This window comes from Grampus griseus (assembly GCF_964374135.1).
Source record: "Grampus griseus genome assembly, chromosome: 10".
Classification (NCBI taxonomy): domain Eukaryota; kingdom Metazoa; phylum Chordata; class Mammalia; order Artiodactyla; family Delphinidae; genus Grampus; species Grampus griseus.
In genome coordinates, this window is record NC_139004.1 from 67,852,786 (window position 1) to 67,877,778 (window position 24,993).

General features: G+C 52.6%; 1 protein-coding gene across 2 annotated transcripts in view; it reads right to left on the minus strand.

Moving 5' to 3' along the window:
• Positions 1 to 24,993, minus strand: part of POC1A (POC1 centriolar protein A) — a gene marked incomplete at its 5' end in the record, with an annotated part of 75,793 nt that overhangs the window by 30,447 nt on the left and 20,353 nt on the right. For both annotated transcript variants that reach the window (XM_082664097.1, XM_082664098.1), the window contains 2 exons: positions 16,668 to 16,766; positions 19,292 to 19,360. In XM_082664097.1, coding sequence (XP_082520223.1) covers positions 16,668 to 16,766; positions 19,292 to 19,360 — 168 coding nt within the window. The remainder of the gene's footprint in view (positions 1 to 16,667; positions 16,767 to 19,291; positions 19,361 to 24,993) is intronic.

The following is a 24,993-nucleotide window of genomic DNA, read 5'->3' on the forward strand; positions in this document are numbered from 1 at the left end:
TTAATCTTTGGTTTCAGAAGCTTGAATATAATTTGTGTAGGGTTCTGTTTTGTTTTTGTTTTTTCTTCAGCCTGCTTGTCATTTCTCTGAGCTTCTTGGATCTGTGGTTTGATGCCTTTCATCATTTTCCAAAAATTCTTGGCCATTATCTTTTCAATAGCACCAAAAAACATGAAATGTGTTATCAGTTTCCTATGGCTGTTCTAAAAAAAAATTGTCACATTTGGTGGCTTAAAATAACAGAAATTTATTCTCTCAGAGTTCTGGAGGCTGGAAGTCTGAAATTAAGATATCAAAAGGGCCTCACTCCCTCTGGAGGCACTAAGAATCCTTTCTTGCCTCTTCCAGCTTCTGGTGGCTCCAGAATTCCTTGGCTTATGGCTGCATAACTCCACCCTCTGCTTCCATCTTCACATGGCCTTCTCTTCCCAGTGTGTCTCTTATAAGGACGCCTGTCACTGGATTTAGGGCCAACCTAATAATACAAGATGATCTAATCTCAAGATCCTTAACTTAAGCACATTGGCAAAGATGTTTTCACCAAGTAAGGTCACATTCACAGGTTCTGGGGGTTAGGATGTAGACATATTTCTTGGCAGGGGGGGGCACTATTCAACCCACTACAAAATGCTTAGATATAAATCAAACAACATATGTACAAAATCTGTATGCTGTAAACTAAAATACACTGATGAGAAAAGACTAATATCAATGAAGAGATATACCATGCTCATGTACTGAAGGCTCAAAGTTGTTAAGATGCCAGTTCTCCCCAAAATCATCTATAGCAATCAAAAAGCTTATTCCAAAATTTATATGGAAAGGCAAAGGAACTAGAAAAGCCAAAATATTTTTGAAAAAAAGAACAAAACTAGAGGACTCACATTACCCGATTTTATGACTTAGTCTAAAGCTAAAGCAATCAAGACAGTATGGCATTGGTGAAAGGACAGACACATAGAGCAGTGAACAAATAGAGTCCAGAAATATACACACAGATATATGGCCAATTAATTTTTTTAAATGGTACACCACTTACCAGAGAGAAAATAAGATAGTTTTTTCAGCAATTGCTGGAAAAATTGGAATCCTTATGCAAAAAATGAGTTTCAGTACATATCTCATACCGTATACAAAAAGTAACTCAAAAATGATTCATAGATCTAAATGTAAAACCTAAAACTGTAATACTGGTATGAATTTTTCTTCTAAAACATAGGAGAACATCTTTGTGACCTTGGGATAGGTAGATTTCTTAGATATGACAGCCAAAGTATGATCCGTAAAAGAAAAAGCCAATACAATGAACTTCATCAAAATTCAAAACTTCTGCTCTTTGAAAGACACTGTTAAGAAAATGAAAACACAAACCACAGACTGGGAGAAAATATTTGCAAGTCACATATCTGGTAAAGAACTTGTATCTAGAACACCTAAGAACTTTCATAATTCAATAAGACAACTAATTTAAAGAACGGGCAAAAGATTTGAAGACACTTCACCAAAGAACATATAAAGATGACAAACAAACGTAAAAAAATGTTCTACATCCTCAGTCATCAGGAAAATGCAAGTTAAAATCACCACGAGATATCACTTATACACCTATTACAATGCTTTAGAGTTAAAAAGACTGACCACCCCAAGTGCTGGGGAGGAGGTGGAGAAACCTGAACTCTCATACACTGCTGGCGAGAATGCAAGATGGAACAACCACTTTGGAAGACAGTTTGACAGTAACATAAAAGGTTAAGCACATACCCATTACACGTCTCAGCCATTCCACTCCTATTTACCCAAAAAGAATGGAAGCATATGTCCATAGAAAGATATGTATGTAAAAGTTAACAGCAGCTTTATTTGTAATAGCCCCAAAATTGAAAATAACCCAAGTGTTCACAGACAAACAAATTGTATATCCATTTGATGGAGTAGTACTCAGCAATAAAAAGAAATGAACTATTGATAAATGTAACAACATGGGTGAATCTCAAAATAATTAAGCTGAAAGAAACCAGACTGAAAAGAACATATAACTATACGATTTCAATTATATCAAATTCTGAAATATGCAGAAAAAAGACTCGTAGTTGCCTGGGGCTGGAGGTGGAGGGACTGGATTGACTACAAAGCACAAGGAAATTTGGAGGGACGATGGAAATATTCTATAACATGATCATGGTGGTGATTACATGACTGTCGAAACTCAGAGAATGGTTCACTTTTTTAAATGGTGAATGTTACTATTTGTGTACTAATAAATCTGACTTAAAAAAGAAAAAGATGCAGTTACAGCCAAAATGCCCCTAGGATTTTGACACTGGCCCAACAGGCCCATCACATGACACTGCACTTGACACTACCCATCATTGCCACTCTGCACTCAAGGTGAAAATCACTGCCTCGCCGCAGGACATTACCAGTGGGCAAAACCCAAGGCTAAAGACCGCGGGTCAGGCCCGTGAGGTCCACCATTGGTCTGGGGATGATGGTTCCCAAATGCAGAAGGTCAGAGTCACATTTCAGTGACTCCCCAGTTGTTAGCAGATGTCTCAAGCAAGGTTTTCCAAGCAGCAGCTGCCCAGTCTATGGAACTTCAGGTCTCAGCGGCTTAGGGGTCCATACACAGTTTGACAGTCATGAGCAAGTGAGGTCTACATACACCTGGCCAGAAGCCAGGAGTGGCTGGAGTTCTACCATAAAGATGTCATGAGCTGACTTGACAGAATGCCCCCCTCTAGTTGGGCAGGGTGGTCAATTATTAACACCTGCTTAAGATGGAAATTTCTCCTTCTCTTTTAGTCTCTAACACCGGACCTTGCCCCCTGCCCAGCCTGCTCCAGAAACTAAAACTCTGTAACAGACAAAAGTATCTAGGAACTAACTGGTCCAAGGCTTGGGTCTGGCCAGAGAGGGGAGCCAGAGGTGACCCAGGCCCAAGATCTGGACTGTCTCACCAGTTACCCTCCTAGTATAGACCCTGAGTACAAAATGAAGAAACGGACAGACACACACACCATGGTTGAATCTTTTCAACTTAATCTTTCATCGAACTGCTCATCACGTAGTCTGCTAAGCAAGGGTGCAGATTCACAGACACAGACGTTCCTTGGTTTTCACCTCAGGCCTTTGGCTTTGACAATTTGCCTCATAGAAAGTTAACAGGCATCCAGTTCGCCTGCCTCCCTGTCTGCTAAACCTGGCCCTGGCGAGGAGAGCAGGGGACAGAGCAGAGCTCACTTGGGCTCTGCTCAGTGCCAGCTTCTCAAGTGGAAATAGACACAGCTGTTTTCTCAAATCAAAGCTCAAAAGAAACCTGGTACTGTATTCCCCGCACATATTTGTGGACTAGATCTACTACAGCCTTGTCTGCCCTATAATTTAGGGTTCCGGCCTGGAGTCCAACAAGAGAGGAAACTTCTGGTTCTAAACATAGCCTTGAACCCAAGAGGAAATTCTAGTTTCTTAAAATCATCTAATTGTTTGGCAATCTTGCCAATGTTCTTCCAAGCCAGCCCAAGTATGTGTGTGGGGTTTGGTTACCGCTGCTGGCTTTTGTCTAGAGTATGAATGTGCAGGGTGCCTCCATGTGTTCCCCACACCAGGCTCCCAAGGACAGTGAGCCAAGAGGCTCAGGGGGATGGGGTTGGACAGCTTCCTTTGAACTCAATCAGACTCTCCAAGATGACAGATCCCAATTCAGTGTAAGAGCCACCCTGTGACCCCAGGCTCCCACCAACGGGAAGCAGACAGGGTGTCCTCTGAACTAAGAACTGTGAAGCGGTCAAAGGATGGGTCTAACCTGGAGGAAGAGGGATCCACGTGCCTGACCCAGGTCTCCTCACACAGAACCAGTGCCGTCCAGGCACCAAGACCACAGGCAGCTTGGCCCACTTTCTCACCTCACAGTCCTCTCCCGAGGGTCCCTCTGAGGCAGGGGCCACAGCTGCCTCTGTCATCCTATTACACCTGTGTGGGTCACAGGCCTCCCTGGCATGTGGGAGATGTTAAATGCACAAACCACGGAACCCCCGTCTCCTCACTCAGGCCCTAAGCAAGACCAAGGCTCCCACCCACAGGGCTATGTCAGCCACTCCTGGGCTCAACCCCAGCCATCTCCTGCTGACTCCCCAGACGTGCTCTCCAATACTTGGTTTCCAAGTATTTCTCCCCACGCAAGAGGGCTGACTTATACAGCTAAATGTGTTTCAAAGGCGTGAAAGGACGGCCTTGGTAAGAAGCAGGAAACAGGAAGTCATTCCAATGTCCAGATATGCCCCCAGGAGAAAAAAGTAGGGCAGGGGAGGACTGTCCTACTGAAACGACACGTGAGGGAAGCTGTGGGGAGAAGCGGGGGAGGACGAAACGGGGAGAGGAAGGCTAAGCAGTTGCAAACTGGTGGCAGCCATGAGAAAGCAAGCCGACCATCATGCAGCGAGAACTTTCCTGTGCCCAGGGGAGGTCCTGGCTCTCCTGGTTCTGAGCGTGGAGGAAAACCAACCCAGGCTTTAGGGGTGGAAGCCCTCCAGGTCATCACACCTGGTACAGCCAGAAACACGCTGGTAGGTAGCAAGGCAGAGCCCAGGGCTCAGGGACACGGATGAGAAGGAACAGGGCAGGGCAGAGTGGCGGGGTCCTCCACACAGCCCAGGGAAGCCTCAGGAGGAGGCAATGCTGCAGAGCATCTGCTGCCAGTCTGCCCAGAGTTCCTGGAGAGGGTGTACCTCCAGAGCATTTTGAGAAACGACAACGTCCACAAGCAGAAAATGCCGCCCTGCGGTCCCCATGCTGCTGACCAATACCTTTGTAAGAACTCCCTTTGAACACGACCTGTTTCCTGTAGGGCCGGCTCCTGCTCAGTTCAGCTCCACACACGTCACTAAGGGCCCACTCCAGGCTGGGTGCTAAGTAGCTCAGGTTGTTACCTACTACCCTGAGACAGAAACACCTGCCCTCCCCACCACAAACACCTGAACCGAGACACCCTAGGCGGGAGATCAAGGCTTCTGATAAAGCTTAAGTGTTGACTGTTGTTTTTGTTTTGTTTTTTTTAATTAAACTGCTTTGAACTAATTTTAGACTTAGAGAAAAGTTGCAAAAAATAGTACAGAAAATTTCCATATATCCCTCCCCAAGGCTCCCTCAGTGTTAACGTCTTACATAACCATTAGTACAATGGTCATGCCAGGAAATTAACATTGGGACCTTTCCATTAACCAAACCAAGGAAGGGCTCCATTTGAGCTTCACCAGTTTACCCATTAATGTCCTTGGATCCTGATGTTCCAGAATCCTATCCAGGATCCCACACTGCATTCAGTTTTCTCTTATAGTCTCCTGCGATCTGTCCAGCCCCTCAGTTTTCCCTTGTATTTCATGACCTTGACATTTTTGAAGAGTACTGGTCAGTTTTGTTGTCAAATGTCCCTCAGTTTGGATCTGTTTGATGTTTTCTCACAATTGGGGTGAGCTTATGCATTTTTGACAAGAGCACCACAAAAGCTATATGCATGACACCACAGGGCTCACACGGACAGGTCTTATATATCAGTGATGTTGACCTCCCTGCCAGGTTTCTCCAATGCAAAGTTACATCTTTCCCTGTGTAGTCAATCATGGGGCACTGTGGCTTGGCACTGTGGCTCTTTAAAAGGGAACGTGTGGCTGTCATTACAAACTCTGCGTGTCAGCCCGGCTTGCTGATGGCCGCAGCTGCCCCACAGATGAGAGGCATCTAATGAAGATGAGCGGCAGAGCCGACGTCTCTGGAAGCCGCCGAAGCTCTCGGTGACAAAGAGGAACAGTAGCAGTTTATTTATAGATCCACTTGAAGACAGCTCATTGTAACTACTGGAGTTGAATTTTTAAAACCTCGGGAACAAAGGCTGGCTATTTTAAACTCTCCTTGCACTTAGTTCAATGGAGAGTGTTAGAGGCACCAACCATCCCCGGGCACCACTCCCACCACTCGGCAATTCATATTTTGTGCAGCATCTCGGGACAGGAGCAGAGCCTGTCAAGACAGATAACCAGGACCGGCTCTGCCTACCCCGCAGAGGCGGCGGGCCTCCGATGAGCCAAAGCCCTCACCCTGGTGCTGCCCAGGGAGGAGCTGAGGGAGGCTGCCTCCCCCCACCCCAACCCCGGTGTCTCACAGCTTCCCTTTCCTGGAAAATGAAGTTGCACACAGCTGTTGTGAATCAAGGTTACATCACCCCTCTCCCTCCCTCCCCCTGCAGGCTGTGAAGAGGGACAGCGCACCCCAGCGGACGCCTGCCCCAGGACAGCTGGCAGTAGCTGGCCCACCTGCGCTGACACATCTCCGGGCTGGGACAAGGGCGTCCTGGAGCTCAGAGTACACAACTCTCCCTTGGGAGGGTGGGAGGGTGGAGCCCCAAGGCTCCGCCTGGCCCGGCCCAACTGCAGCTCTAAGCTAAGAGCGCTCAACCTCTCCACGTAGCAGGACCGTGGTGAGAAGGGGAGACGTGGGCTCTCAAAGGCTCCCATGTCCCTATTTGAACAAAGAGCACACGACAATATTCTTGACACAATGCAGAAAAATGTGAACATGGACTAGGCATCTGGTATTAAAGAAATATTAATTTTGTTGGATGCGATAAGAGCACTGCAGTTATTTAACCCAGAAAAGTCTTTATTTAGGGTAACATATCTGGATTAAACAAAAATATTCCAACTCTTCTAAAAAAGGGTGGGAGGCGATGAACAAAATAAGATCGGCAAAATGCTAAAGCTAGGTAAAGGACACATGGGGGTGGTTCATTATATTATTCTCTCTACTTTTTGTGCTAGCTTGAAAATTTCCACAATACAAAGGGTGTTTTTTGTTGGTGGTAAAAAAATAAAAGCTCCAGGCTACTTGAATGAGCTGTGGGGCTGAGGCCAGGCAAGCGGGACCCCAGGAGGAAGGTGAGGCACAGGATCACCCCCACTCTGGTGTTTCAAGCACAGGAGGCAAATTAGGCTGAATCCACAAACGTTCAGACCAGCTTTTGGCTCTGCCATAGCGAAAGCCCCGATGGCACCAAGAGCATTCAGTGAACCCTGCAGCAATGTCCGGACCTTCAAAGAAACTAATTTTAAGATAATCTCCATGGAAACCATCTATTCTGATTTTTTCCATGGTAACCAATGAGAACATAAATACACACATTATCCAACACCCTTACACCACATGGGCAACGCTGCCATCCAATCTGGAAAATACAAGCTGAAAAGGGATTTTTTTCCATTGAAAATGAAAAGAAGGACTAAAACTTCTAGTCCAGACATGTAGATTCTCCCACCCTCCACTGCCCATACCACCCCTTGCCACCTGCCCCCAAACTGACAAACCAGGTGAGAGAGTGGTTTCCTTCATTTAGCCTGGGACCATCAAACGCGGCGAAAGGAAAGCGCCAGAGCCTGCCTCTAGCCTCACGCGCTCAACCCACGCTGCCCACAGACAGCAGAATGTGTCCACTGAACTCTGATTTCCTGAACATTCTGCTCAGGCGTACAGATGCACGTTGGGCACCACATGGAGACCAAGGTCCCGGGCCTCCAGGGCAACAAGTTCAGCCTGTGAAAAACTGACCATGGCAGAGAGGGGCTGCTCCACCAAGCACAGCGCTCTGGGTAGGTGGACCAGGAAGATTTCACAAGCTGCTGTCCTTCCTAGGAAGGCTGCACGGAGGAGGTGCCATCTGCAAAGAGACTAAAAGGAGGAGCACGGCTCTGCTGGGGAACAGGGGGGTGGAGCCAAAGAATCACAGTCAGATTTAAGCAGCTGGGTCTATTTCCACCTGTGGCTCATTTCTTCCATTTTCAGGTTTCTAGGTTTGAAAGCAGCATGGAAGGGAGGGAGGGAGGGAGGGAGGCAGGGAGGCAGGGAGGCAGGGAGGCAGGGAGGCAGGGAGGCAGGGAGGCAGGCAGGCAGGGAGGCAGGCAGGCAGGCTAGCTCTCAGATGCCACCCTCTACTGCACATGCATGGCCTCTGCTGGCTCTCTGTGGAGAGGGGACTTGTCAGCATGGCCTAACCAGGCTGTGGATGTTTATCATCGCTGTCACCAAAATGGTAGCATCACTGCAGTGGCCCCAGGGCTGAAACAAAGGCACTCTGAGGCATGCGGTGTGCCCTGCCCAGGGCTGTGTGTGCCTTGTAGTAAAGCACCACAATGTCAGGACCCCACTGTCCTGTGATTTGGGCTCGATTCCCCATGTGCAACTGTGGAATCTCCACTGACCTTGAACCCATGCTTTGGCTGCCAGGCGGAAAGGAAACGCAAAACAGCTCTGAGTCCCTTGAAAGGGATGAGAGCTCTCACAGGTGTGTGTGAGCGAACAGGTTCACACACCGGGTGTGTCCCGATGCACGCAGAGCTGGACACAAGGGTGTCCAGGCTTTGTCTGGGTTCCACACTGTGACTAGCTTAATACATCTTGCCCTGGATTTCTGAGACTACGTCCCCTGTTGGTTTAAGTCATTCATAGGCCTTCCTTCCTAAGAATTGTGCCATTCTCCTCTGGATAGGGACCTTGTGAAAGGGATGGGAATTTTCCAGTGGCGGGAAACTACCATCAGCCCCTCAAAAGGGCAGCTCAGAGAAGGGAGTTCAGTTACTGCCCCATCCCACAGCCCCATCCTCTTGGTGCCACTGCTGTCATCGTTGTTTCAGGGCTTGTTCCTGCTCTTGCTTCCTGAAGGCACTTCCCCAAAAGGCTCTACAAAGAAGACCTCCACCTGGGGGTTAAAATGTTGGGCCACAAGCACCCAGGCCGTCTCAAGCTCAAGTGTCAGAGACTCACCTGCCAGCTTCCCTAAAGACCCAGCAGACTCTGGAGGATGGGAGGTGACCTAGGTACGCCCATCTGCAGGGTAAGAGGTGGACACTAAGGACAATGCAGGAGGCAGGTGGCCTGGAGAACATGGATTCAAGCACTGATGACTGAACTGATGCAGCAGCACTAATGGCCAGGACAGGAGCTGAGAGAGGATGACAGGCCCGGCGGAGGCCCACGGAGGGCTGCCCTGGGTCCCATCCTCTAACTGATGTCCTAGGCTGGGAATAAAACCACACATCTGCCTGCCCAGTTGTAAACAGAGCTCAGTGGGTTTAAAGAGTGCCTGCAGGTCTAAAGAGCCTAAAGGGCAGCACTGGGATTTCTTTGAACACCGCACCAAGATCAGAACCAACCACACCGCTCTTCCTCTTCTGGAAGGAGGAAGACTACAATGCCCCAAACTGGGCTGAAGGGACACCAATTCTCCAGGTGCCTCTCCCAAGCTGCAGCCCCGTGAGCCATAGAAACTTGCTAAGATGGACAGAGACTCACTCTCTCTTTCCAGCCACCTCCCTGCCCACGATGCCAGGGTGTCAATCGGCTAGACTGTTTTCCAACCAACCAGCAGCATCAGCGTCACTAGAAATTTGTTAGGAATGTAAATTCCTTACTGAATCAGACACTCTGGGGATGGGGCAAGCTGAATTTTAACAAGCCCTTAGGGTGATTCTGATGCACACTAAAGTTTGAGAACCACTGCAAGAGGCTTGCTGTAATAAATGTCAAATGTTAAAAGACCTCTCCTCACTCCACTGCCAGGAAGCCCAGTAACTCTGCCTGATGCGTTTCTGCAAACATTGTTCTCGCGCTTGTCAAAGGCAACCCCTCCCTTCTTGTAAACACAGTAATTATTTAACATGTGCCTGGTAGCAGCCCTGACCCACCTCCCAGTAAGTCAGTTGTAGCCTCTGGAAGGAAAGGAGAGGGCGTCCCTCCTGCCTCCCAGTACTGGATACAACAGGTCAGCGGGGAGGGCTCAGCCCCTCACTCTGATCCCTGGGCCCAGGAAGCCCCTCTGCTAGGGGCGTCGAATATCTGGTGCTCCTCGACTATGCATAGCCACGTTACCCATCAGCTACTGTCCAAGGGTGCTCTCTTTCAAGCAGGAAACTTTCTTTAAATATCGCAGTTTGGTGACAAATATTGAATCTTCTATATTTCTAGTCTCCTCTGTCTTCCCATGGAAACTAAGAAACCTAGAGCACTTTCCATGACTTCCATTCAGGTAAAGGTGGGGAAAATGCAATCTGGGTGTGGAGTGAGGCATCTGTCTGAGCACCTCTATCGCCCAGGGTCAGCAAAGGCTGTGGCGGCCGCCCTGCCCTGCCCTGCCCTCACCCCTGCAGGATGGTCTTTTGCAGAGTGAGCCAGTAAAATGGAAACTGCCCAGAGAAGTAATGTACTCCGGGGGGAGAAATCACGATACAGAGAATCCAGATGACCTGTCTGAGGTTACAGGAGAGATGTGCCACACCCAGCCGGGCCCCAACCTCAGCCTGGAACAGGATACAGGGGCAATACTGTCAGCCAAGCTCTTAAAGTGGCTCCCAGAGCCAGAAGTTTCCAGCACCATCCACCTCCCTAGGAGGGCTGCCCGAGAATCCTCTCCAGTACAGCCATCCTCGTAAGATTGCTGTCCTCACCACGGGAAGCACCTGGCCAGCCAGGTCTCTTATTGTTCCCCTGTACTGTGCCCAGCCCCAGGCCATTCCAGGTGATCTGGAGACACCTCACAGAACAGGAACCTCGGGGTCTTAGTGGGGGGAATAATGGGGACCAGCAACGGGGAGTCAAATTTCACCAGAGGCCCCAAGGCGGTGCTGCCAGGACTCAACACAACTGCACAAACACAAAAGTGACGAAGAGCTGTTTCTGAGTCACCAGGGTCTGTCCTGTGCTGGGCTTGCATATCTGTCCCAGGGGCTGAGGAGGCTAGGATGCCCACTGAGAAATGGGGAGAATACCTCTTGATCGTTTCCAGTCTAGGGTCTCTTACTTTTGCTAACAAAAGGGCTGAGACCCAAGGGCACAGGCTTGATTGGTACCTGGGCCACTCACCAGCAGGTGACCTTTGGGCTCAGGTTTCTCCTCTGTGCAGCACAGCGGGCAGGAATGAATTAGCCCATGGGAGTCATCCACTAAGTCCCAGGAAACATGAAAACAAAGTCCCCACTGTTCCTAAGTCAGCCCCCAAGGCCCAGGCCCTGCCAGGCCCAACAATGGCCAAACCAGGCAAGAAGGTACTGGGAGGGGCCAGGGAGCATCTGCTTTCCTGTGTTTCTCACCAGGCTCTCGTTCACATGGATGAAGGAGACTGTGGAAGGCCAGCTATTCAGCCAGAGGGTGCAGCAGAGTGAGAGCCCCCAGCACATTAAGAGGCAAATCTCGACCCCCACAGATGCCCCGAGCCCAAGGCAAGGTTAGCCGATGTGTTAGGAGTCTGGGTCCCATGAAACCAATACTTTTCCAAGATGCCTGTGTGCCTGGCATCCTCTGACTGAGGATCTGCTGCCAAGAGCCCCTTGCAACAGCTTGGAGAACTCAGAGCCAGAACTGGCCTCAAGTGGAGAAATGAGAGGCTCCCCTCTAAGACACTTGGGGTTCACAATGCCCCATCTACCAACCCACACTTCTCCTCACTACGAAAAGCAAATGCCAGCCAGAAATGTGTGTTCTCAGTAAAAGACCCAAGTCATCCAAGTTCCCAAGCGAGAAAGCAAATCTATGAGGCAGGTGGAAACGGGTCCCTTCCCCAAACCTGACCCAATGACTTCTCAGTCCAGGTGCCTGCATGAGAACCCAGATCTTGAGCAAACGCCACCTGGAACTCCCAGATCCTCAGAGTGGGGCAAGATCCAGTGCCAAGCCTCTCTGGGCCAGGGGTCAGGGGCCAAGAATCCCTAAGTCAAGTCCACTCTGTATAGCACCCCAGAATGGAAATGTGGGAGCTGAAGGGGGGCACAGGGGGTGTCTGGGGCTCCCCCTTCAGAACCAGAGAAACTAGGAAGAAGAAACAGGCCATCCTTAGGGAAGGCTGAGGCCTTGGACCAGATATCCTCGGCTAACCTGACCTCCTCTTCCTGGGGACAGTCCTAGCACTGAGGCTCAGGGGGTCCTGGGCAGCACACCCTGAGGAGCAGGGGGTGAGGGCGGGGAAAAGAGGCCTATTTCCACCCACCTCATGGATTTGCTTTTGTGTCTGCGAGAAGAGAGGACTTGGGCTACTCATCAGGAAGCACAATTGACGCCCGCAAGAGTCCAGAAGCCACAGTGGACCTCACAGGGACAGTCTGCTGAGCGGAGTCAACCTCAAATGTGACCCGGTCAGAAGGGCCCCCACCCCCGCCTGCTGTCCCTCACCGCAGCAGGTTTGGAGCACATTAAGCCCCCTGCCCGGGCAGGGGACTCGCCTAGCTCTGTTGGACAGAGGAAGGAAAAGGAACATTTTAAAAATAGCTAAAGCTTGGTGAGCACTTGCCACATGCCGGGCACGGTTCCAAGTGCCTGCTTGGCACGTACCACCTCGTGAAATCTCCCAAAGGAGGACCTGGCATCTCCCCATTTGAGGTGAGTGGAGAAAAGCCCTCAGCCCTAGACCTCAAGGTTCTCTGAACTGGAGGGCAGCCAGCCCAGAGAACTCAGGAAGTGGTTTTTTAGTTTTACTGAATTACCTAGAATTCGGCCTTCTTCCGCTCCCGCCCCACCCAGCACAACCTTCCTTCTCAATTGCATAACAGGCTCTCAGATGTTTGAAGAGAGGGCAAGAATAAGATTATATCAGAATAGATGCATCTTTGCTATTAAAAATGGTTTTACGATGCTTCTGTGGTTGAGGTAGAAGTCAGCTACAGCGGCTGGGACTTGGGGGGCACATGCCAAATCCAAGGTCAGCCAAGACAGTGGTCCATAGCCTCAGGGACAGACCAAAAAGCAGAGACAGTAGGAGGGAGTGAGAACAGTGAGGATGAGTGCAGAGAGGGCGAGAGGACGAGGGCTGTAGCAGGAACAGAGCTAAACAGGAGCCCCTTGAAAACGCCGGCACAAGCCCCTGCCACAGACAGCTCAGGGGGCCCCACACAAGCCCCTCTGGGAGGCGGCTCATCTGCTTGAAACCTTGCAACCTTCCTCCAGCCACGCAGCGTGTCGTGGGGCAGACCACGGAGTTTCCTGCCCACCCTCAGCCCAGTGCACGGGCTGGAGTCCTTCCTCTGCAGGCTTCCAAGCAGAGAAAGCTCCCCAGCCACAGCCCTGAAATCCCTCCTCATCGCAACTCAGCCAAGAATAGAGGGAAAATGGAACCCATTATTCTCATTCTGAAGGGCTGGGAAATGGCTTTTGCTTTTCAACATGAAATGTGTCTAAAAATAAGCTGTGAATTTCAACCAGAGGTTGAAAATAGCTCCGGCAGTGAACAGAGCTCTGTTCAGAGTGGGCTCAAGGATGGCCTTCATTCCAAGAGTGGGAGTTGAATGCCACAGTCAGGGCAGGGGTCCAGGGCAGGGGCTGTCACAGGCTCACAGGGCTGCCCTTGCCATGGTCTGCCCCTCTGGCTTTAAACTGCCAAACTCTAATAGGCATGTGGTCCAGAATTCAAGATCCAGCGCCTGGTCCAATGTGCTTCCTAAAATCCCCAAACGTGCAGGAGTGACTCGTGCAGCATTAGAATCCGAGACCCAGCGTGCAGACAGAGCTGAAGGGGTAGGGGCCTTCAGGTTTGAGAGCTCCTTGGGCACGGTGGTGGTGCTCGTGGGCTCTCTGAGAAGCCAAGCCACCAAATCACTCACGAGGTACTACCGTAGAGCCCGGGAAGCCCGCAGGCAGGAAGGGTAAGAATACACTCCAAGTGTAGTGAAGAAAACCAAGTTGCTCAAGGTCTTTTTTGTTGTTTACCATCACCCATGGAAGATTCCACAGTTTGATAAGCCAAACGACATTTCTACAAAATGGGCTTGTGTTAGAAAGTCAGGCTGAGAGACCTGGGCCACAGCTGCTGGGGGGGAGCCCAGATCTGGCCCATCAAGCAGGAGCACGGCTCCAGAGTCCTCAGTGCCCCCCCTAAGCTCCTCCCACCATGACAGCTATGGCCGCATTCCCACCCTCCTCCTGCTGCTGCAGCAGCCCCCTTTCTGGGCTCACTCCGAGGCAGGAGTTACTGCAGTGATTCTCAACTGGGAGCAATGCTGCTCCCCGGAGACATTTGGCAATGTCTGAAGACATTTGTGACTGTCACAACTGGGGGCGGGGGATGCTACCGGCAGCTAGTGGGATGTTCCTAAACATCCTACAATGAACAGGATTTCTTTGGGCCAAGATTCATCTGGCCCAAAGAATCGACGTGCCGAGGCTGAGAACCCCTGGGTTGCTGGAAGGATGGTAATGTGGACAGAGCTAGACGGGTGGGGGCTCCCTGAACTTACAGCTCCTGGGCTCCCTGAGGAGCTGAGACACCCCGGCCGGCCACAGAATCGGTCACCAGTTACAGGGTCAAAGTTACAGGAAGCCCTGGTGCAGAACGGGCGAGACCATACTCGTCAGCTTGTCTTCCCAACTCAGGGGAAGACCTAGCCACTGAGCCGTGCTATACTGCCTAGCTTGTCTCAGTTTGGGAAGACGAAAAAATTCTGTGTACGATGGTGATGATTGTTGCCCAACAGTGTGAATGTACTTAATGCCACTCAATTGTATGCTTAAAAATAGGCAAAATGGTGAATTTTATGTTACGTATATAAAACAAAACAAAACAAAACAGACTCCCCAACTCTCCTCTTGACCTGGGAGTCCTGAGATCAGAGCAGCCCCTGAAAGGGTACACCAGTGGTACGCGTGTGTGGACATAGTGCGTCTGGGGGAGGACCTATAGGTCACGTCAGAGTCTCAAAGGGGCCTGAGACAAATGAGGAAAAAGTCCCAAACGGAGAATGATTTCAGCATTAACAAGTCAAGTCACTTCATAGGTTAGCAGAGGTCACCTACATCACACATGGGGTCCTCAGAGCCTGCGAGTGTATTCGGGTCCCATCGTGGAAACGGAGGCTTGCAAAGAGTGGGTGCTTTGCCTGGGGCCACACAGCCAGAGCCCACACCCCTTCCCCAATTTGAGCCCCACGTGGTGATGCCCACTGGGCAGAGGGCCTGAGGGGAATACGGGAACAAATGGTTTTCCTGAGCCCGGCTGATGGTTCGAGCACCCAGGCCCTACCCTGCCCTGTCCTGCTGGCTTTCCCCACCCCACATCCTTCATCCTAGATGATCAGGCCCCACAGCTATGGGAAGCAAGGGTGCCCCACACCCCGTCTCTGAGCTAGGGCTGAAGGGACAAGAGGCAGCTGGTCCAAGTTACTTTCTCAATAGCTACAAGAAAAGGAGTATGGGATTCTCCCCTTGCTGGTGATTACTAACCATTCCCAAGAGACAGGTGGCAGGGCCCTCCCCCAGGGTGGGAAAGAGCTTCCAGGCAGCCCTCTGCCACCTGCAGTTTCTAGCTTACTCAGCCCTGCTCAGAGGGACCAGCATGGTGGCTCCCCAGGTCCAGGCACCAGGCAGGCAACTAAGCCCCAGGTGTCTCCTCTGTGAATGAGAGCAGTAACTTCACCCACTCATCCTAATGAGGTAAGGAATATACAGGGCAGTACACGTAAAGGCCTCGGCAGGGCCTGGCTCGCCGTAAATACCCAAGAGACGGGAAGCTATCGGGGAGTGGGCGTGGACCCCAGAGGATCCCAACGCCACAGTTTGGAAGATGCCTTTCCAGGTGGAGATGAAATGGCAGCAAGCACACCACCGTGCACCCCAGCCACCCCCTCCCCGCACCCCCAGCAAACCCAGACACTGAGGACCGGCCACTGCTTAACAAATGCGGAGGGAGAACAAAACCTCTGGGCCAAGGGCAACCCTTGGAAGAAAAGCTTTAAATCCCAACCTGGCCTGTTCCTAGAGGGAGCCCCAACACACAGGATGGGGTGTGGGCGGGGCAGGGCCCTCTGCTGGAGCCAAAGAAAGCCCCGGGATGGACTCAGAGGCTTCCTGGTTCTATTCTGGGCCAACCTTGACTTGCTGGGGACCTTGGGCAAGCCGCTTCCTGTTGTTCAGGACAGTTTCCGCGTGTGGGAGAGGCCACACTGCCTCTAAGGTCCAGGAGGGAGAGATTTAAGCAGCCTGAGGCCACTGGAGCTTACAGCCCTCACAGTTCCACCTCCTTGGCTTCACCGTTTATTTTAGCCAAAGCTGAATGTGACCTTATTCAGTGAGATGGTATCAGTTATCTTTTTTCCCCCAAATATTTGTCCAAAAAATATTAACTATTTTAATTCAGGAACACTGAATGCCCTTTTACCAACAAAGGTACTAAAAATGGTTTGTGGCTGAGGAACTTCCTTTCCATGGTTAAAATAAAAAAAAAAAAAAAGGAAGTAAGAACAACAGGGCTGGGGCCCTTCCCATTTGTCCCAGCTGTGGCTTCAGGCCCCACACCCTCTAGGAACCCGACATCGAGCTCAAGGATCAGCAAAGGATGGGTCCTTCCTTTCCTCAGGCCTCAAATAACCAACGGCTTACAGCATGGAAATAGCCCCCCGCCAGACGGTACAGGGCCTAGGCACCCAGCAGTGTGCGCTAACAGCCTCTTCATGTCTTATGTGTTCATTCCAGATTTGAAACAAAGCACCACAAGCACTTAAGATTTTGGTAAATGATGAGATCTTACCAGGGTCTCTTCCCTGGGACCGGCCTAAGCCTGCAGCACCCCTACCACCCCCAAGCCCAGTGCTATTCACCACGACCCAGTCCACCAGTCATAGGGCTCAGGATATGCCTGTCAAGCCACTTACCAGAGTCCTGGAGGAGCTGGCCAGCGTGGCCGGGGGCCTCTGCACTCTTGGGACTTCTCCGTAATTGACAACATCAAAGTTACTCTTCCAAACCATTACCTGCCAAGACCAATAAGCACACAGAATCAGGGGGAGAAAAATCCCTTACCAGTCCTTCTCCATGGAGAAAATGGGCCCAGAGGCCACCCCCAAAGTTCTGGGCCAGTGGTGGGATTGTGATCCCCACCTGGCACCCCACTCCCTCCGGGACCTGCCCCATCTCTGAACAGGCCCCGAGAGGATCGGGTGCTCCACCAGGATGGAGAGTCACTATCACCACTGGGCCTCTGCACTGGCTGCTCCCCGGGCCTGGATGTCCCAGGCCCAAGCTCTGTGTAGCTGGCACTTCAGGCTGAAGTGTCTGCTCTAATACCACCTTCTCAGAGAGGCCTTCCCTGGCCCTCCTGCTGGTTGTCATCATAGCCCTCTATTTCTTTCCTTCAAGGCATCAGAGTCAGTATTTAGTTAATCTTTGTCCCTTTTCCTTGTCTACCATCTGTCTCCCCACTAAAATACAAGTTCCTTAGGGTGGGGGCCTGGCTGGCTTCACTGTGAGAAGTGGTTCAGGTACAGACTCCAGGCCAGATAACTAGGGTGAAGATCCTGGCTCCACCCCTTACTGTGTGGCTCTAGGCAAGGGACTCAACCTCTCTGTGCCTCAGTTTCCTCATCTGTGAAAAGGGAATGGTCATAGTTCCCACCTCACAGGGCTGCAATGAAACTCACAGGAGACAGTCTGGCACAGACACTGGCCCCCAGGGAGCAGTCGGTAACATGTCCATTATTCTACATCCCACTGAGGGGGGGATCTTCATGCCCTGAGGCTCCTCCAACAAAAGCTGGGCAAGAGCGCTCCCTGCTGGAGGGTGCGGGCCACCCGCGGCTGCACTCCTCTAGGGCCACTTCCAGGATGGCAGGAATTGTGAATCGTGGCCAGTAGTCAACTGAGGCCACAGAAAAACCAACGAATCCACATAGGATGGAAATTCAACGTGCCCTGGATGCATGACCCATCGGGACGCAGCCACGAGCCTGGTTCTTTGGGAGGCTGCTCGCCACTCCCAGAGCAGCACCACTGTTCATTGCTCCCCAACTGATGAGCATCTAGGGTCTCTCATCTGTCCCCTTTACAAAAAGAACATCGGCACACACCCCCTTGTTTATAGGGTCCTGTGTACAGCACAAGTCTAACTGCTGAATGGTCCTGAGCCGGGGAATGGCTATCAGGAATATGAAGAGAGAATGTCAAATGTCATTCCCAAAAGGCTCTCGGAGCAGACAATCAGAAGGCAGCCAGGGAGCTGACAGCAGCGGCTGCCCAAGCAGGGGCCAGGGTGGGAGAAGCCCTACTTCCTACCAGGTTGCCTCTTGTGCTATGTGAATTTCTTTTGCCAGGACTTTATTTATGGTGTGAATTTACTGTACTAGTTTCCCTAGTCTTCTGAGCAAGGAGCCAGGCCTCCATGCCCAGGGAAGGCTCAGGGGTTCCCTCTGCCATCCTCCTGCCTTGTGTGGTCAGCACAGGAACCGGTGCTGGTATGGGAAGATGCCTGCCATCTCTTAGCCGTGCTGTGCCTCCAACCGCCCTCTGCTTTACTGGCAGAGACTCGACCAGAATCGGTCCATCAGGCCGGGGCTGGCGCTCACTGGGAGGCCAGCAGCACTTTCCTGGGCAGAGCTGTCAGAGCTGTGAGGCCCGGGAGCAGTGGGATGAACATTCTAGGTGACACACCAGGTCACCAGTGGCTCGGAACAGCCACCCCTTCCTCCCTGCCTCAGGGAAGTGTGGTTTTCTGGACAAGTAGCACTGCACCAGAACCCAGAGAGAGATTTCCAATGGGTGGACACTTCAACGGCCCTGGAGCCTCCCAGGTGCCAGACTCTGGGCCAGACCCCAGGGACAGGGTGTCCCGCAGGAGGCAGGTAACCAGGGCTGAGCAGTCTGGGCAGGAGGCACCAGGGCGGCTGACAGGGTGACAAGGCAGGACAGGACCTCCTCACACATGTCCTCGCTCCACAGCCTGGAGCTGGAAAATGCTGCCCCCTCAGACAGCACCGGAGCAAAGGACGGCAGACGACAGAGTGCAGGCTCTAGCGCAGGCTCCAGCTCTGCTGCAGCCGAGACGCGGTTTCCTCACCCACAGAACAGCTGAAGAGAAGGCTTGCCCCACGCGGCTGCCCTGAGGACTGAATGAGGGGTGACGCTCTTGCCATGTTGCCCTCATTACCAGGCCCGCAGTAAGCATCCAAGAGTTATCTAATTATTCACCTATAATCAGGAGAAAGAAGTTCCTAAAGAAACGTTTTAACTTTCTCACGGCAACAGTAACCCAGACTTCCTACCCACTCTGGTTTGAGCTGTAAGGGTTTTGAGATGCTGCCACGCATTGGCACCTGCAGCACTCCTGCTCTGGGGAGGCCAGGGCCCAGCTCTGGGGGCCCCACCCCAAGATCCAGGCCTCAAGATTGCTGAAAGCCACCAAGGAAGCTGGTGAAACCCAGCCTGTCCATCCCCAAGACACCTCGGCCCCCTGTTCTGTTCTGCTCAGTATCAGCTGAGACCCCTCAAATCATTCTTTACTTACTTGTTCATCAGAACCTCCAGAAGCAAAATACTCCCCCGTTCTTGAAAAGGCAACAGTGGTGGCTGGACCCTAGGAGAACAAGCCAAAAAGAGCAAACATCAAAGGTCACTCTAGATTCTCAACGCACAGGAAGAAACCAGAAGCTCGTGAGTGAGAGTGGCAGCAGGACTCAGGGCTGAGCACCTCATCCAGCCCATGCCCTCCCCAACCTTTGGCGGAGGAACTGGCAGGTGCCCAAGCATGAGCACTACTGCTGAGACTCTGGTCCCAAGCACCACTGACAAAAGCCAGGCCATGAGGTCGAGGGTTGGGCCGAAAGGAATGAGCAGGAAAGGCCACGCTGACAGCCCTACCAGACTGACATCACTGTCCTCACTTCCCAAGGAGTCAGAGAGGTGCACTGACCTATCCCAGGCCCAGCACTGGGGCCAGAACTAGGTCCCCCTGACCCAGACCATGCCCCCCCCCCCACCAACACCACACTGCAGCTGACCAGAGAAGCACGGAGCCCCGTGGAGGAGCCAACGAGCAGAGGCAGGGCACTTGGGGAGCTCAGGCGAACCAAAAGGCCAGAACCAGGGCAAGGAGGAGGATGGGGTGGGGTTACTGAAGGTGCCTGGGCAGGGGAGCAAAGTGACGTTTCCCTCTAACGGGCACATCACTTCCTTCATGTTGGGGCCTTGGGAGGAGACATGCCACTCTGGCTTCTCACGCGCTGAAGGTCCACTGAACTGTCCGAAGGGTGATGTCAGGCCTACACCTGGCCGCACCAGTGCGCACGTTCAGGCTTGGGGCAGGGGGCACGATCTCCTGGTAAAGGGCGGGGGCTCTTCCCCACACGCCTGAAACCCATTGCAGAAAGATGCTCAGAGCAAGAGTCTGCTCGGCACACCACCACGTTAAAAGTTTGGCCAAAAGGAACCATTGCTTCCTTTTGGCCAAACTGTTAATGTGGCAACACCTGGCATTCCCCAAGCAAAGCCAGATATAAGAGGTTCTCGCCTAGATGATGACAGCGCGGGCTCCATCAAAGGCCACCTCAGTTCCTCCAGAGCAGGACAGGGAGCAACAGGAGCTCCAACAGCAAATATGAGGGGCCTCCAGCAGCAGGGCTGACACAGCGGTGGACCCGTGGACAACAGGAATACTGGGAAGCACTTCCACTTGGTGGCAGAAAAGACTAGACAGGTTGTGGGCTGGAAAGGGACCCGACAACACGGAGCAAGGCCAGCTTCTGCCTGCCCAGAAGAGACAGGCAGGTTAGACAGAGCTGCCCCCTGGGCCCAGGCACACTGGGCAGGAGGCAGCACGTCTGCCCATGCTTCTGGAATCTACCCACGGCTCCTCCTCTCTGAGCTGCCCATAGTGGGGGTGATGAAGAAGTACAAGGGGCCCGAAGGGGCTGGGCTCACAGCAGCCCGGGGGTCCTCTGCAGCCATCCATCAGGACAAAGGAGATCCATTCTCACTGATGGGGAACAATGTCCACCTGCATAGGTGAGTGTGCAATACCAGGAGCACAGCATCACGGGCTGCAGGCGCAGGGCCTGGGGGTAGGATGGGAGCAGGTCATCTGTCACGCAGATACCCTCCCAGGCAGACAGTCACCACACACTGACAGGACTTAAGTGGGGGGAGGCAATTTCAGGTGACTTACTTGAGTCTTAGAAATCTCTGTAATTTCCCATACTTTGAATTTTTTAACCAGTATAGAGCACCGTTACATTAATACAAAAACAAAACAAAACTGTTCTCATTTTGAGGAAAAACAAAGAGGGAAGACAGAAAAGGGAAGGAACACAGTACGTGGAGTGTCAAAAAAGCCAGGCTCTCTGGCTGCCCAGAGCTCATTGAGGAATGGCAGGTTTCCAAGAAATCACAGCAACTAAGGAACCAAACAAATATTCGTGGGTCAGTCTCCTTTCCTGTTGACACTCAACACCAGATGCCAAGCTGGGGACAAGATGTTAGAGGCCAAGCAGCAGCAGGACCACTAAAGAATGTGGCCGGCAGCCCAGTTTGGCAGGGGGATCAGGACCAGAAAGCAGGTGCTAGGAGCCCTCCAGGCAAGAAGAACTAGAGCCTTCCCCAGCGTCCAAGTCCCAGAAAACTCCAGGGAGGGCGCGAGCGACAAGGGCGCTCAGAGGAGCTCTTGAGCGTTGAGGTCTACAGTCCTCCCCAACAGTGCCCGTTTACCAAGAGGACTGCATGGCTCCTGGACCAGGTACCTCGGTGTTCCTGGAAAGAGTGGTTTCCATGAAGCCTCCTACCCATCCACCCTGGGGCCCACAGAAGCAGTCCAGGGCACTCAAAGCACAGCCCAGAGAATGGCTGGCCCTGGGCTCTGCTGTGGGCCAAAGTCATCATGGACTGCAATGCAGACTCGGCTCTTCACTGCTGACAATCTCCAACCCAACCCTTGGTGGGCCTTCGGGGCCCCAGACCACCCAGACCCCCAGAGACCTCACCAGGCCCTCTCTTCTGCCCTTCCCATCAGCACCCTGGCCCCATTGAACTGCTCGCCGCTCCACAAAACTGTGAGCTCAAGAAGGCCTCTTTCCGTGTTCTTTCTGCAGCCTCCTACATTGAGCTCTGAATTTGGTTATTTTTGATCTTTCTTGGTTTTAAATAAATTCATTTAAGGCTACAAATTTGCCTCTGACTGCCATCTTAGAGCTTGGATCCCCAAAGTTTCCCATATTCAGTATTTTCACTGTCCTTCATCTCCAAATGTTCCATTTCCACTGGGATTTTCTCTTTAGCCCAGCAGTTATTTAGAAGTGAGTTCTAGTTTCCAAACCCTGCGGGCTGGGGGAGTCTCCTTTATCACCGGCAGGGACCAGTTGTGATCAGGAGTGTTCTCTGAGACTGTCCCGCCTTCACAGTGGCTGATTCCTTTCAGTCAATTAGTCACTCTTGATGCATTCGTTCACCGGCTAGGGCCAGGCATGTGGCCAAGCTGTTTCTTCCCACAGGCAAGGCCCGGGGCCTCTGCAGCGCCTCCCGAGCGGGACTCCGAGCAGCAGCTCTCAGCTGGGCCCTCGGCAGCGTGGGTCTGACCTGCCCCTGATCGCCAGGGGTGCCCACCTGCCTGAGGCCCTAGTCCCCATCTGGCTCCAGGCCAGGTCCACTGGCAGGGACGCTGCCTAGCCTCAACCAGATCCTTCCCCCCTCCCTCTCTGGATCTGGCCAGTTGGAGCCTTTTGTGAGATGATCATGGTGAGCACGGTTCCCTACCTCTCTCTCCCCCGACCCAGCTGCACGTGGCCCTCGAGCTCAGCTGGACTCACACCCAGTCATTTCACCACACACCGCCTCTGCCTTGCCAACCTCCAGACCCAAGGGACCCATACTGGTTGGTTCCTTCACTCTCAAACAGCAAGGTGTCAATGGAGGGGGGAAAAAAAGGCAAAACAAAGGATGCCATGGTGTTTAGATCCCACAGCTCCTGACGACTCTCACTCCACAGCCCCTGCAGTTTGTCCAGACCTCTCCGCTGGCCTCACCCCCTCCGGTCTGACTCCCTGAGTCCCTGCACACCTGAACTTTGACCGCTGTGGCCACAACAGCTACAGGGGCAAAGGCCCAGCCAGGTACCCCCACCCCCACCATGCAAGGGTTTTGATATGTTTTTCACTGGCTGCCAGCGAACAAAAAGCAACGTCACACCACCTGCCCCACGTCAGAGGTAAAAGAAGAGCGGCCATCAGACAGATACACGGAGACCAAGGAGGCCTCTGGCATGGGTGCTCTGGACTCTGACGCCCGTGCTCAGGCAAAGACACCGCAACCCAGTCCACCAGGACGATTCTTCCACAAATCCCCGCGAGGGAGGCTTGGCACTCACGCGCTAGACCTGTTGTGGGCTGGTGCTTATGTCCCTTTGTGCGGCCCCACAGACAAGGAGCGACCACCTAGGCTGCTCCTGACCTTGGCCAAGGACACCCGTTCCCAGCCCTGAACTCTGGGCTGCCAGCAGGGGACAGGGGGTCAGGCTGAGCTCTTGGTTACTTCAGTTGGAATAAGTGAGCTCCACTCCCTCTTAATGTCCCCTCACTTCTCCCGGGAGCTGCCCAACCATCCAAGGCAGATCTAAGCCTCTCAAGCAGCAAAGCGAGTCTCCAAAATGAACAACTACACAAGGGCCACAGGGCGCAGAGAAACGAGGTGGGAGGGGCCCATTCTGAGAGCTTCCTTCCTCCTGGGGCAGCCAGGGGCGGCCCACGTGCCCAGGCCGCTCTGTCCCCCTGCTGTCTCTCCTCCTAGAGGGCGAGTCCCCCTTGTTGCCACTTCCCCAGTCCCAGCCCCAGCCCCCAGCGTGGCACAAGCTACCAGTAGCATCGGCCGACCCCGTGCTCTGAGCCTGTGATTTCTCGACAACCGAGCACAGCCTCTCACACAGCTGCCCCGGGTTTGGGGCTCTGGGCCCTGGGTGATGGGTGCTCGCTCCACTGCGGGCCAGCTGAGGTTCGGGGAACCACGTGCCCACTGGTCCCTGTGCGGTTCAGTCACTCCACAGAGACACGAACGCCAACTGCACAGCCGCAAACACCAGATTTAACGCCCCACCCACGCCCCGCCTACCCTCCTCTCCCAAATAGCTCTGGGGACTAAAACCAAATGAGCATGTCTCGAGATTATGTTTCGGAAAATACAGAAAAATAAATCTGTATTTCTAGCACGATGCCCCCACATTTGCCACACAAAACTATGGGGGCCTTGCTCGGGGCGCAAGGCTTCGAAAGACAGCTGCCGTTGGTGGGAAAGCCCTCCCCTCTCCTGGTCTTCCCTGCGGCAAAGTGTGGGGTGAGCGGGGTGAGGAAGCTCCCGTGCAGCTGACGCCCTAAGTCTGTACAGGATCCAGCAAGAAGCAGGGTCTCCCTTTCCTCCTGCTTAACTGTCCCGGTCATGGCAGATCCCCACAGCAAGACTTCCCAGAGCCTCAGAGAGGGCGCTGGCACCCCTACCCAGCCCAGTGTCATCAGATACCCGGCCTGTCCTCCAGGAGTCAGGCCCTGGAAAAGACCCGATGGGCGGGACTAATAAAGGGCAACGGAAGCAGACCTGTAGACCAAGGCAGCAGCAGGCCGAACCCACTCAGGACAGCTGGTGGGGACAAGCTGTCGGGGAATCACTACAGCCCACCCACTGTGGGACGGATTTTAGGAGTTGTGTGACAAAAGAGAAGCCAGAGAGCAAGAGGATGTTCTGGGGCAGATGAGAACAACCCTCAATAAAATAAGAAGCCAGAGAAACCCTTCAGAGACTCTGTGGGTGAGTGGGAGGAGGGGAAATGGGTGAGCCCCATCCAGAGGGGGAGGGGCCGACGGCTATGGCCCTGTGCCCATCAGTGGCGTTAAGTCATCAGAGCCCCCTAATATGTACTCAGTTTCCTAACAAACATTACCCATCCATGATGCCAGGACCATGCCCATAAGAGAAACTTTAAACAGCCTTTTAAAGAGCTCTCATCTAGAACAGCATGGGGTCATTTTCCAAGAGCTGCGCAGGACAGGGACCGGCATCTGTGAGGACATGTCTTCTCCCATTATGACAGACATGGGCGTCGTTCTTACAGAGGAGGAAAGACTTGGCAAAGTCAAGGTCTTGCCCACTGTCACAGGCTAAGAGGTGGAGCCAGAATGGTTTGACCCCAACGTCCAAACCCTTTCCTCCCATTTGTGGTCCCCCAAGGCTCAGGTT